Here is a 14,190-nt window from a genome sequence, read left to right as displayed (position 1 = left end):
ACTATGAGCAGGCTTTCACCTTGGCAGTGTTGTGTGCATCGGATGATAGCTGCAAATGGAGATTTTATCTTACCTGAAAATCTTGCCTTTGCGGTGTAGCTCGTCAAGGCTCACTTCCAAGAGTTGTTGGGTACTTTTATGGAGCCGCACAAGGAAATTCTTGCACTGAAGAGAGCACTTTTCTGGTGGGGGTCCCACCCCCGTATTGTCAAAATCCTGCTTTAATGGCTTTTTGTCCATCCTGAAGGACTTGGGAGAAGGCGGGGACAAAGTTCAGTATATCCCTGGGCCCGGTCCCTAGTGAGAGGCAGTAGACAAGTTCCCAAGTGAGTATGAAAATTGGCTGCCATGTTACAGTGATCTTGATTTATGCTGAGTGTATCAGATTTGGATGGAGCCCAGCATATCCTGTCTTCGAGGCCAGTAGTCGCTTTGGCCCACTGATCATTGGTCCTGTATTGTCTTGTTCCTGATGTTCACCATGAGGGATTGGAGGTGGCTGAACTGGTTGAGTTATCGCCCCCTTTTCCCATGACAGATATAATGGTGTCTCCTGCTTTGAGCATTGGAATCCTTGAGAGATCCTCTCAAGGACAACACGGTAGCACAGTTGCTTCACAGCTCCAGGGTCCCAGGTTCGATTCCAGACTTGGGTCACTGTACTTAGTAGATATCCTGTTTTTTGTTCCCTGGGGTAGGTGTGATGCCCCCTCCCCTTGTTGACTGAGTGACTGGCTTTCCGCATTGGTGTGAGTGAAGAGGTTGCCAGACAGGTCGGGGGGGGGGGTTGGTGTTGGATACTGATTCCCTGGTTGCCCAAATGAGTAGTTCTTGCTCTCTCTTCCTTCTTTTACTCTTCCCGGAGGCTCGAAGGCTGAGTCTCCACTGGGTGTCTCAGCTTGCCTTTGCCATTACCCCGAGCTTGAAGTGAAGTTTAGTCCTGACTTATAAGAACATCAGAACTCGGAGCAGGAGTAGGCCACCTGGCCCCTCGAGCCTGCTCCGCCATTCAATGAGATCATGGCTGATCTTTTGTGGACTCAACTCCACTTTCCGGCCCGAACACTATAATCCTTAATCCCTTTATTCTTCAAAAAACTATCTATCTCTATCTTAAAAAGCATTTAATGAAGGAGCCTCAACTGCTTCACTGGGCAAGGAATTCCATAGATTCACAACCCTTTGGGTGAAGAAGTTCCTCCTGAGCTCAGTCCTAAATCTACTTCCCCTTATTTTGAGGCTATGCCCCCTAGTTCTGCTTTCCCCCACCAGTGGAAACAACCTGCCCGCATCTATCCTATCTATTCCGTTTATAATTTTAAATGTTTCTATAAGATCCCCCCCATCATCCTTCTAAATTCCAACGAGTACAGTCCCAGTCTACTCAACCTCTCCTCGTAATCCAACCCCTTCAGCTCTGGGATTAACCTAGTGAATCTCCTCTGCACACCCTCCAGCGCCAGTACGTCCTTTTTCAGGTAAGGAGACCAAAACTAAACACAATACTCCAGGTGTGGCCTCACTAACACCTTATACAATTGCAGCATAACCTCCCTAGTCTTAAACTCCATCCCTCTAGCAATGAAGGACAAAGTTCCATTTGCCTTCTTAATCACCTGTTGCACCTGTAAACCAATGTTTTGCGACTCATGCACTAGCACACCCAAGTCTCTCTGCAAAGCAGCATGTTTTAATATTTTATATTATATTTATCTTATACTTTATCTTATCTTAAAATATATTATTTTATGTTGAGGTTGGTTGGGTATTGGTGGCATGGATGTTCAGGAGTGGGTCTAATTCGAGTGTTCTTTTTGCAATGGTGCTGGCTTTTCTTCTGGGTGGGTCTGGTTGGTGGGGTGGGGACCCATGGCATTAGGGGTGAGGGAGTTGGCCCTCCCACCCAGGGAGCCCTGTTGGTGAGGGACACTTTGACGATTCCTTTCTTCCTGGGGAAGGGCCCACCTTCGATTGGGACCAGAATGATTTTCCGTACATTAGGTTCTGTGCCTTGAAGGTTATCCTGTTGTTGAGTTGTCGTCTTGTCGGTTGAGTGGCTTATTCCATTTTTGTTGATGAAGTTTCACGAGCGCTGTGGTGAGTCAGGGCCTGGGTGGCATTCTGATCTTTTTGTTATCCGGTGGGTTTGCTCTAGTAGCTCTCGTCATTCCTCGTCTTCTTCTTCTATGGAAGGCCCTGGGTCTGAGAACAATGTGGACTTGTTGCTGCCAGTCCTCTCTTTGAAATGTTGTAATTATATGAATGATGATGGTTTGGCTCTGGGCCTGGATTGGGGTTAGGTTGCGTTATGGGGTAGGTATGTCATTTCCCCTTCGAACTTGGATTTTCACACATTTACTTTATTTTTTGTAAAGCTGGCTATGATGAATTCACTCTTGGCTTCTGCATGGGTGCAGTTGGGTCTGATGATATCCGAAGGAGATGGCTATGATGGGACACTGCTGAGGCCGAGGGAATTTTATGTTGGTCAAGGTGCACGAGATCTGGCTGCGGGAAATTTATCCTGACGTTTAATGGTTGTAGCCCTGTGCGGTGTGCGAGGGTGTGGAAGTTTGTCATGTCTATGCCTACCCTCTTCTTCCTTCGGTTCTTAATGATTTCATAAGAGCATTCAGCTTTGTGGAATTATTGTGCCAAGCAAGTTGTGATGGTATTCTGTGCCCATGTATGTATTTTTTAAAAACATTCTAATTAGGGGTAATTTAGCATGGCCAATCCACTGACCCTGCACATCTTTATGTCGTGGGGGGTAAGACCCACGCCGACACGGGGAGAGTGTGCAAGCTCCACACGGACAGTGACCAGGGGCTGGGATTGAACCCGGATCCTTGGCAGCGGTGCTAGTGCCCATGTACGCTAAGCTGTTTTTTGTGCTTCTTGTTGTGTATGGTATTATTTTGTATCTTTGCCTCATTTCTAAAATGTAAAAGCCTAACAAATATACTTCTTTCAAAAATTGAGTTCTCAGGTGACTGAGGAATTCAATGAGTGGCCTACAGTCTCTGTCACTGGTGGGGCAGACTGGACAGAAACCTAACTGGACCAACCACCTAAATACAATGGCTGCAAGAGCAGTTTGGAGGCTGAGAATTCTGCGGCGAGTAATTCACTACCTGACTCCCCTTAATCTTTCCACCATCCAACGTATGTCGGCCCCTTGAGCTTGCTCCACCGTTGAATAAGACCATGGCTGATGTGGTTTCACCACATTCCCGTTTGCCCCTCCCTTTTATATCAAAACTCTGTCTAACCCTACCTTGAATATATTCAATGAGCTGGTTTAGTTCACCAGGCTAAATCGATTCCCGTACCAGCCTCCCCGGACAGGCGCCGGAATGTGGCGACTAGGGGCTTTTCACAGTAACTTCATTGAAGCCTACTCGTGACAATAAGCGATTTTCATTTTCATTTCATTTCCACTGTTTTTTCGGAAGAGAATTCCACAGACTAATAACCCTGAGCGGGAAAAAAATCTCGGGCAGGATTCTCCATTGTCCGATGCTGAAATCGGGAAATGTGATCGGGCGGAGAATCGGCTTTTATGCCAAAATCGTGGCATGTGCTGGTTTCACGCCAAATCACATTTCTCTGTCACCTCGACAGCGGCATCAATGCGTTCCAGAGCACACAATACAGTAAACGCCGTTGGCATAGCATTTGTGGGCCTGACCCAGTATTCTCCGGGGCCTCCGCATGCTCCACCTCAACTGGGGCGAATTTCCAATGGCAAGGTTCACTTGTACCTTTAAAAATCGCTGAGGGAGAGAGTGGGGGTACGGAAAGTGTCCAACATTGTCATAGTATGCTGGCAGTCGTACTGCTGGCCGGGGGGCTTCTGCCCACTGTGAACTTAGGGCCACAGGTTGTATGGATGTCCCCAACACTGCATCCCACTAGGTGCCCTCTGGCCACAGCCGACCCATCAGCGGGATGGGCATGCTCCAGCACAACCAGTGCCGTCTTGTTGACTGGGATGGTTTGTGTGGGGAGAAGTCAGCCTCCCGAATGTCAATCACAGACCTGCCAAATCCTGCACCGTTTCTCTTTGGAATCGATTGTGTTTCACATGATGCTGGTCTAGAACCTTAACAGTCCCTAACTCGGTCTGGGTGCGGCGCCAGTTTTGCTGCCATGGAAGTCCATGAATCCTGCTCCAGGAACAGAGAATCCTGCTACTAATCTCTGTTTTAAAAGGTAGACCTCTTAACTGTGTCCCCTAGTTCTGGTCTTCTGGACATATTTGAGGCTTGGAGGGAGCAAAGAGGAGTTGGGGCCAGTGGGAGGCAGAAGAGTCCGACTGCATTGAGGTCTTGGCTTGTGGCGAACCTACCTTGTAAAGTCCTTAAATCCTTAGCAGTTTGAGTCATTTCGAATTGAGTAATATGGAAATATAAATGTTGACTAAAAGTACAAACCTGGATCTTCTGATCATTGGTCACCTATTTAAAACAATTGGTAATACTGATGTTTGAAACCAAGTTATCAGAAACATTTAATAATACAACACATTGTGTTCACTATTTCCAGTGTTTTATATAGAAAGTTATTTGCAGTACATTATGTAGTCTCTTTCATAGAGTAGCAGCAATAAAATAAATGCAAAAGCATTTCCAATTTTGTACATGTTTAGTATGTAATGGAAATTTCTCTTTAAATCTTCTTAGACTTTACTGCCAGGCCCAGTCATATCCTCCAGTGACTTTGTCAAACCTTCAGCTCCGGGTTCCCTTGACAAGCCATATGCCCACCAGATGGTGCGGACAGACTCCAAGGAACAGAAGATGGATGCCTTCCTTCAACCAATCAACAAACCACTGGAGAGACCACCCGCCAGTATTTCTGCTGATGGAGGAACGAGGAATCAGGATTCTGAGATGGAGGATTTAAGTGACTTTGACTTACTAGCTGTGGAAAAAGCCGGGAGCTCAAGCAAAACACTCCAGGAATCTTTACATCCTTGCAATGATGACTCATCCAATGCCCCATCCAGGTAAATGGAAGTGGTCAAGGCAGAAAGCTGTTGAATTTCTGAACATTCTTCTTTTGTTTTTTAATAAGCAATTTTATTGAGGTATTTTTGGCATATAATACAGCAACATTATACCGTAGTGTACAAAAAGCAAATAAGACAAGCAAGCATCGGCTCCCCACTTGCCAGAACCTGCCTAAGCAACCCCCTACTCTAGGATACCCTAAACCCCGCAACGCCCTCTCTTCTCCCCCCCCCCCCCCCCCCCCCCCCCCCCCTTGCTGATAGATTAATTCTCCGCGAAGAAGTCAACGAATGGTTGCCACCTCCGGGCGAACCCTGACAGCGATCCTCTCAAGGCAAACTTAATTTTCTCCAGACCGAGAAAGCTCGCCATGTCCGAAAGCCATACTTCAGACTTCGGGGGCTTTGAGTCTCTCCATGCCAACAGTATTCGTCGTCGGACTACCAGGGAAGCAAAGGCCAAGACGTTGGCCTCTTTCTCCTCCTGGACTCCCGGGTCCTCTGAAACCCCAAAAATTGCTACCTCAGGACTCATTGCTACCCTAGTTTTCAATACCCAGGATATGACATCCGTGAATCTCTGCCAGTACCCCCTTAGTTTAGGACACGCCCAGAACATGTGTACATGGTTCGCTGGCCCTTCGGCACAACTAGCACATTTGTTCTCCAACCCAAAGAATTTGCTCATCCGGGCCACCGTCATGTGGGCCCGATGTACGACCTTGAACTGGATCAGACTGAGCCTGGCGCATGTTGCGGTCGTGTTTATTCCACTCAAAGCGTCTGCCCATATGTCATCCTCTATCTCCACCCCCCACCTCCAAGCTCCTCCTCCCTCTTAAGCTTCAGTTCTGCTCTCATTAGTTCTTTATAAATGTCGGAGACTCTCCCCCTTCCCACCTCTCCTCTGGAAACTACCCTGTCCTGGATTCCCCTTGGTGAGAGGCGTGGGAAGGATGGTGCCAATCTGCGTACAAAGTCCCGCACCTGCAAGTACCTGAAATCATTCCCTCTCGCCAGCCCGAACTTCTCCTCCAACACCCTCATGCTCGGGAAGTTCCCTTCCAGAAACAGATCGCCCATCCTCGCAATCCCGCCCTCTGCCATAATTGGAACCCACCATCCATATTTCCCGGGGCAAATCGGTGGTTACCGCAGATTGGGGACCAAACCGATGCTCTCACTTCCCCTATATGCCTCCTCCACTGGCCCCAGATCCGCCACCACTATAGGGCTGGTGGAGTATCGTGCCGGCAAGAGCGGCAGAGGCGCTGTAACCAGCTCTGCCAAACTGGTGCCCCTGCACGAAGGGCTATCTGTATCTCTAAATATCTGACGCTTTCCCCTACCAGCCTGAACGTCAGCCCCCTCAGCCTACTCCTCCCCCCCCCCCCCGGCTCCCCACCCAGACCAGCCCTTTCCACTCCCTTGAAGCTCTCAGAGCAAATGCCAGCGGCTCTATTGCCAGCGCAAACGACAGTGGGGAGAGGGGGCATCCCTGACTATTCCGGCCGTGCAGTCTGAAGTAGTCAGATGTCGTCCTGTTCGTCCTCACACTAGCCTCTGGGGCCTGATATAGCAGCCTAACCCAGTCAATGAATCCCACCCCAAACCCAAAACGTCCCAGCACCTCCCATAAATAGTCCCGCTCAACCCGGTCGAAAGCCTTTTCGGCATCCATTGCTACCACTACCTCTGCCTCCCTGCTCTCCAGGGGGCATCATAATTACATTTAGCTGCCTCCTTAGATTGGCCACCAGTTTCCTGCTCTTTACGAACCCGGTTTGGTCCTCCGTAATCCTGTCCGGTACACAGTCCTCGATTCCAGACGCCAAGATCTTGACCAGTAACTTGCCATCTGCGTTAATCAGGAGATTGCCCCATAGGACCCACATGCCTACGGGTCTTTATCCCGTTTCTGTATAATCGAGATAGTGGCCTGCAACATTGTCGGGGGTAAGACCCGACAATGTTGCAGGCCACTTGCCCTGTCTCTTGCCTTGTTGAACACCCTGACCAGCATGGCCCCACTATACCGGAGAACTTTTCATAAAACTCCACTGGGGATCCGTCTGACCCCGGGGCTTTACCCGACTGCATGACCTTCAGGCCTCCCAGTACTTTTTCGGTCCTGATCAGGGCCCCCAGCCCGTCTACCAACCCCCTACCTACTCTTGGGATGATCAGTCCGTCCAAAAAGCACCTTGTCCCCTCCGGTCCCATGGGGGGTTCCGAGGTGTACAGCCCCGAAACGCCTTATTTGGTCCTACCTGGGTCCCCCACCAGGTTTCCCTCCCCGTCGACTACCTTTCCTATTTCCGTAGCCGCTTCTCTCTTTCTTAGTTGTTGTGCAAGCATTCTACTGGCCATTTCCCCATGCTCGTATATTGCTGCTCTACGGCCTTCCCTGTAGACAACACTCCAAACTCGGTCTGCAGCCTCTGTCATTTCCTGAGTAACTCTCGCCTCGGGGACTCCGCACAGCTCCTGTCAGTCCGTAAAATTTCCTTAACCAGTCGGTCCGTTTCTGCCCTGTCTGCCCTGTCCCTATGGGCTCGGATTGAAATCAGCTCCCCTCTCACCACTGCCTTCAGCGCCTCCCTGAGCACTGCCGCTGAGACTTCTCCAGTATCATTTACCTGCAGGTAATTCTGCATGCATTTCCTCAGCCTCTCACACACCACCTCATCCGCCAGCAGCCCAACGTCCAGCCTCCATTGTGGGCGCTGAAAGCTATCTTTGCAAATCTGCAGAGCAACCCAGTGCGGAGCCTGGTCCGAGATGGTAATTGCCGAATATTCTGCACACGTCATCCCTGTCAGCAAGTCCCTGCTCGTGATAAAGAAATCGATTCGGGAATACACCTAGTGGACGTGAGAATAGAATGAAAACTCCTTCACCGACGGCCGACTAAATCTCCATGGGTCAGCTCCCTCCATTTGCTTCATGAACCCTCTCTGTTCCTTTGCCATCGCTGGCACCCGACCCGTTTTTGAACACGACCGGTCCAGGCCAGGATCAAGAACTGTGTTAAAGTCCGATCAACCATCTCCTTTCTTTGGCCAGCCCCCAAGCCATGTGTCGCGCTTCCTCTGGCCCGCCTCCTGGCCACCTCCACCCCTGACCTCCTCACTGTTACCATGCCCAATTTCCAACATCGCCAGCAGACCTACTACTCCTACCCCCCCACCCCCCCAAGCAGCACCACCCTATAACCTAACCCCTGACATTAACTAGCTAAATGAACACCCCCCACCGGGCTTCCGTTGACTAGCCCAACCAGCTAGCCTGGTGGCTCCCAACTCCGGCGCCACCGAGTCTCTCGCCTATTGTTTCCTGGCTCCCCTCCGCCCGGCCCATCCACACCACTTCCCCAAATCAGCCCTGCTTAAACAAATACTCTAAACTCGATAGAGACAGCCCCTAAATAGTGGAATTTAAGTCATACAAAACAAAATAGCAGGCACCGTCAACCATTCCTAACTGAACGCAGATAGCGATCGCAAATATTCCCCGAAAAGCACTCCCCATATCCGAACCATTCTAACTATTCTCTTTCTAACGAAACCCACACACACAAGTGAAAAGAGACATGAAGAGAAAAAAGACTAAAAACACATAAAAACCAAGATACAAAAGCATGAAAAAACATGCAGGCTTCTCTAGAAACAAGACAAAAAGAATTAAAAGTTCCAACACGAGTCCTCAGCTCGGGACCAGCCCTTGCCTCTTTGCAAAGTCCATCGCCTCCTCGGGTTCCTCAAAATAATGGTGCTGACCCTCGTACATAACCCACAGTCGCGCCGGATAGAGCAGCCCAAATTTCTCCTTCAGCGCTCAGGTCTTGGTAAAGGGGCAGGGTGCTATTGTTCTGAACATTCTTCTGTTAAGTTCTTCGGGGATTGCCATGTGCAACCTAGTGTGTAGCGAATGTGCATAAGTGGGGGTGGGGGAGTTGCCACATCCAGTTGTGAATGGAGGTGGACAGTTCAACAACTCGCCGGAGGAGTCGTCTCCACAAATATCCCCATCCTCAATGATGTAGGAGCCCAACACATCTGTGCAAGGGAGAATTGAAGCATTTGCAACAATTTTCAGCCGGAAGTGCTGAGTGAGCAAACCATCTTGGCCTCAGACTCCCAGCATCTCAGATGCAGGCTTCAGCAATTTGATTTGCTCCATGTGATATCTAGAAACAGCCATAGGCACTGGATACTGCACTGGCTATGCGCTGTCACAATATTCTGTAGCAATAGTACTGAAGACCTGTGCTCCAGAACTAGCCCTGCCTTTAGCCAAGCTGTTCCAGTGAAGCTCCAACACTGGCATCTACCTGGCAATGGGGAAAATTGCCCAGGTATGTCCTGTCACAGAAAACAGGAGGAATGCAACCCGGCCAATTACTGCATCAGTCTCTCACTCATCAGCAAAAGGAAGGAAAGGGTCGATGACAGCGCTATCATAGAATCATAGAATTTACAGTGCAGAAGGAGGCCATTTGGCCCATTGAGAGCTCCAGCCCTTGGAAAGAGCACCCTACTTAAGCTCACACCTCTACCCTATCCCAGTAGCCCCACCTAATCTAAGGGCAATTTAGCATGATCAATTCACCTAACCTGCGCATCTTTGGACTGTCAGAGGAAACGGGAGCATCCGGAGGAAACCCACGCAGACAGTGGGAGAAGGCAAACTCCACACAGACTGTCACCCAAGACCCTGGAGCTATGAGGCAGCAATGCTAACCACTGCCATTATGCCGCCCCAAGCAGCATCTGCTTACTGGTGCTCAGTTTGGGTTTGCCGGGACACTCAGTTGCTGACCTCATTACAGCCTCAATCCAAACATGGACAAAAGAGCTCAACTCCAGAGGCAAGGTGAGAGTGACTGCCATTGATATCAAGGCATCATTAAACTGACTGTGGTATCAAGGAGCCCTAGCAAATTAGAACTATTGGGAATCGGGAAAAACTTTGCTGGTTAGTCATACCAAGCACAAAGGAAGGTGGATGCACAGCTCCAGCAACACAAAAGAAGCCCACTTGATTAGCATCCCATCCACCACCTTCAACATCCACTCACTTCATCACCAATGTACAGCAGCAGCTATGTTTAACATCTACAGGGTGCACTGCGGCAGCTGACCAAGGCTGCTTCGACAGGACCTTCCAAACTTGTGACCTCTACCACTTAAAAGGACAGGGGCAGCAGATGAATGGGAACACCATCACTTGGAAGTTCCCCTCCAAACCGTTCACTACGCTGACTCTGAGATATATTACCGTTCCTTCTCTGTCGCTGGGTCAAAGTCCGGGAACTTGGGTGCAGCTGCATTACATTTTTTTTATAAATGTTTTTTATTGGGTTTTTGAATAAAGTATATTTACTGTTATGTACACAAATATACATAGAACAGCACAGAACAGGCCCTTCGGCCCTCGATGTTGTGCCGAGCAATGATCACCCTACTCAAACCCACGTATCCACCCTATACCCGTAACCCAACAACCCCCCCTTGACCTTACTTTTTAGGACACTACGGGCAATTTAGCATGGCCAATCCACCTAACCCGCACATCTTTGGACTGTGGGAGGAAACCGGAGCACCCGGAGGAAACCCACGCACACACGGTGAAGTCTTACAACACCAGGTTAAAGTCCAACAGGTTTGTTTCAAACACTAGCTTTCGGAGCACTGCTCCTCCGGCACCGCAGGGTGTGAACAACCAGAAACCCTGTTAACCGGTCACCTCTCATTATTCTAAACTCCAGAAGTTGGGCAGCGCGGTAGCACAATGGTTAGCAAGTTGCTTCACAACGCCAGGGTCCCATTTTCAATTCCCGGCTGGGTCACTGTGGGTGCGATTCTCCGCTCCCCACGCCGGGTGGGAGAATCGCATGAAGGCCGCTCTGGCACCCCCCGACCCCGCGATTCTCTTTCTCCCCCCCCCCAAAATGGCGTGTCGCATTTTGTGACACGCCACTCGGAGAATCGTGGGTTGCCGTTTTTCACGGTGAGCCGAGCGGCCTGACGTCCCCGACCTGTTCACGCCGGCATCAACCACACCTGGTCGCTGCTGGCGTGAACAGCGCACGACAGGTAAGTGTGGGACCTGTGGGGGGCGGAGAGGGGATCGAGCACCACGGGCGTGTACGGGAGGGGACTGGCCCGCGATCGGTGCCCACCGATCGTCGGGCCGGCGTCTCTAAGAGACGCACTCTTTCCCCTCCGCCGCCCCGCAAGACCAAGCCGCCACGTCTTGCGCGGCAGTGGAGGGGAAGACGGGAACCGCGCATGCGCGGGTTGGAGCCGGCCAACCTGCGCATGCGCGGCTGACGTCACTTAGGCACCGCCGCCGCGTCATTCTCGGGGCGCCGCCTTGACACAAGCGTCAAGGCCCGGCGGCCGAGTTTCACGCAACGCCGTTCCTAGCCCCCCGTGAAACACTCCGGGTTTCACTCCAGCGTCAGCCATTGCGGAGAATCGCGCCCTGTCTGTGTGGAGTCTGCACATTCTCCCCGTGTGTGCGTGGGTTTCCTCCGGGTGCTCCGGTTTCCTCCCACAGTCCAAAGATGTGCGGGTTAGGTGGCTTGGCCATGATAAATTGCCCTTGGTGTCCAAAGAGCTTAAGTAGGGATTACGGCGATAGGGTAGATACATGGGCTTGAGTAGGGTACCCTTTGTAAGGGCCGGTGCAGACTCGATGGGCCGAATGGCCTCCATCTGTACTGTAAATTCTATGATTCTCTGAACAGCAACAGGAGCAGAAAATACCACCACCGACCAAAGTGGGACCACCTCCTCCACCGCAAAACATTCCGCGGATGGACGGAAATCCTGCCTTCTGTCAGTTTCTTGGCATGCGATTCTGTTCCAGAAATATTTCAGTTTGAAAATAGAAATCCCCTTCACCATGTCCCCAGTTGGGAACATCTCTCAGAATTCCAGGATTCTACAGATCTTGCTACAAGCGAAAAGATTACAGAGTTATCAAAGACAAAAATATAAATCATTGTTGTTTCTCTTGCTCTCCGTTTTTGTTTGTGGTTTGAATTTTGTTGAATTGTGGTTTTGAGCTGGCTACAGTATCACACTGCACGCATTCACTCGCTTATTTTCTATCTTTCTCTTTTCCCGCGCACTCTCTCTCATTCTCTCTCTCGCACTCTCTCACACAGACAGAACAAATGTGCTTCCATGATCGCAAGTTAGATATAGAAGAGATTCAAAAGTAATCTGCAATTGAATGAGTGGCGAGAAAAATGGAGTAAATGCGTTTGCAAAACAGACCGTGTAACGATCTATTGCAATTTGATATTTACATGAGACATAATCTTGTTTGCTGTTAGGAAACGGTTGAGGACAGATTCACCAGGTGAGGCAAAGGAAGTGAACTCCAGTCGTGATATGACAGCTGCCCATCTTCCAAAGAGGCGAATTATTAACCTAACCAGTGTTCTTGGCCTGCGGGAAGAGGTCAACAGTCAAAACCACACAGGTAGAGAAACCAGCTAATAGACACGCTGCTGCCAGAAAGGGGCTAGGGGGGAGGCAGATGTTGCTGCTCGTCGGTCTCATACCCATTGCCATCACTTAGTCACAATTACCGAGGTGTTATCCAGCCGTTACGATTGAATGAAACTTGGGTCAATGCATTGACAAAACTCCAAATATATTTGAATTGCTGTTTGCTTTACTCTTGCAATATAAGAACTAGGAGCAGGAGTAGGCCATCTGGCCCCTCGAGCCTGCTCCGCCATTCAATGAGACCATGGCTGATCTTTTGTGGACTCAGCTCCACTTTCCGGCCCGAACACCATCACCCTTAATCCCTTTATTCTTCAAAAACTATCTATCTCTATCTTAAAAACATTTAATGAAGGATCCTCAACTGCTTCACTGGGCAAGGAATTCCATAGATTCACAACCCTTTGGGTGAAGAAGTTCCTCCTAAACTCAGTCCTAAATCTACTTCCCCTTATTTTGAGGCAATGCCCCCTAGTTCTGCTTTCACCCGCCAGTGGAAACAACCTGCCCGCATCTATCCTATCTATCCCTTCATAATTTTATGTTTCTGTAAGATCCCCCTTCATCCTTCTAAATTTCAACAAGTACAGTCCCAGTCTACTCAACCTCTCCTCGTAATCCAACCCCTTCAGCTCTGGTATTAACCTAGTGAATCTCCTCTGCACACCCTCCAGTGCCAGTACGTCCTTTCTCAAGTAAGGAGACCAAAACTGAACAAAATACTCCAGGTGTGGCCTCACTAACACCTTATACAATTGCAGCATAACCTCCCTAGTCTTAAGCTCCATCCCTCTTGCAATGAAGGATAAAGTTCCATTTGCCTTCTTAATCACCTGTAAACCAACATTTTGCGACTCATGCACTAGCACATCCAGGTCTCTCTGCACAGCAACATGTTTTAATATTTTATCATTTAAATAATAATCCCTTTTGTTGTTACTCCTACCAAAATGGATAACCTCACATTTGTCAACATTTTATTCCATCTGCCATTCACTTAACCTATCCAAAGGTATCCTCTGCACTTTTTGCTTTACCACTCATCTTAGTGTCGTCTGCAAATTTGGGCACATTGCCCTTGGTCCCCAACTCCAAATCATCTATGTAAATTGTGAACAATTGTGGGCCCAACACTGATCCCTGAGGGACACCACTAGCTACAGATTGCCAACCAGAGAAACACCCATGATGCCATTATTGTGTTCAGGGCACTAATTCTCTTTGTTATTTGTTTCAAAGGCCTACAAGATATGCTGCAGAATCATTCATTTATAGGTTGTGTGAATCCCCAGTGGGCACTGGTGCAGTATCAGACAAAACTTTACCTAATCAACACCACTAAACTCAGGTAACTTATTTATCCTCTCAACACAGTACTATCTCTTCTGAGTCAGCTTGTTGGATTATGACCTGTGTGTTAATCAGGACAATTTCAAATCCAACCAGGCACTGCGCCCACAGGACTGTGGGCAGCACAGTAGCACAGTTGTTAGCACAGTTACTTCACAGCTCCAGGGTCCCAGGTTCGATTCCCGGCTTGGGTCGCTGTCTGTGCAGAGTCTGCATGTTCTCCCTGTGTCTGCGTGGGTTTCCTCCGGGTGCTCCAGTTTCTTCCCACAGTCCAAAGATGCGCAGGTTAGGTGGCTTGGC

The 14,190-nt window shown here is 49.4% G+C and overlaps 1 protein-coding gene across 1 annotated transcript in view; it reads left to right on the top strand.

The window, feature by feature from the left end:
* mlh1 (mutL homolog 1, colon cancer, nonpolyposis type 2 (E. coli)) overlaps positions 1-14,190 on the top strand; it is a 95,588-nt gene that overhangs the window by 64,442 nt on the left and 16,956 nt on the right. The window contains exons 12-14 of the mRNA XM_038809840.1: positions 4,686-5,011; positions 12,363-12,511; positions 13,780-13,888. Of these exons, the coding sequence (XP_038665768.1) occupies positions 4,686-5,011; positions 12,363-12,511; positions 13,780-13,888 (584 nt within the window). The remainder of the gene's footprint in view (positions 1-4,685; positions 5,012-12,362; positions 12,512-13,779; positions 13,889-14,190) is intronic.

The sequence above is a fragment of the Scyliorhinus canicula genome, chromosome 10, assembly GCF_902713615.1.
Source record: "Scyliorhinus canicula chromosome 10, sScyCan1.1, whole genome shotgun sequence".
In the NCBI taxonomy this organism is placed as follows: domain Eukaryota; kingdom Metazoa; phylum Chordata; class Chondrichthyes; order Carcharhiniformes; family Scyliorhinidae; genus Scyliorhinus; species Scyliorhinus canicula.
The sequence above is the reverse complement of the archived record's forward strand: the minus strand, read 5'-3'. Positions and strand labels throughout refer to the sequence as shown.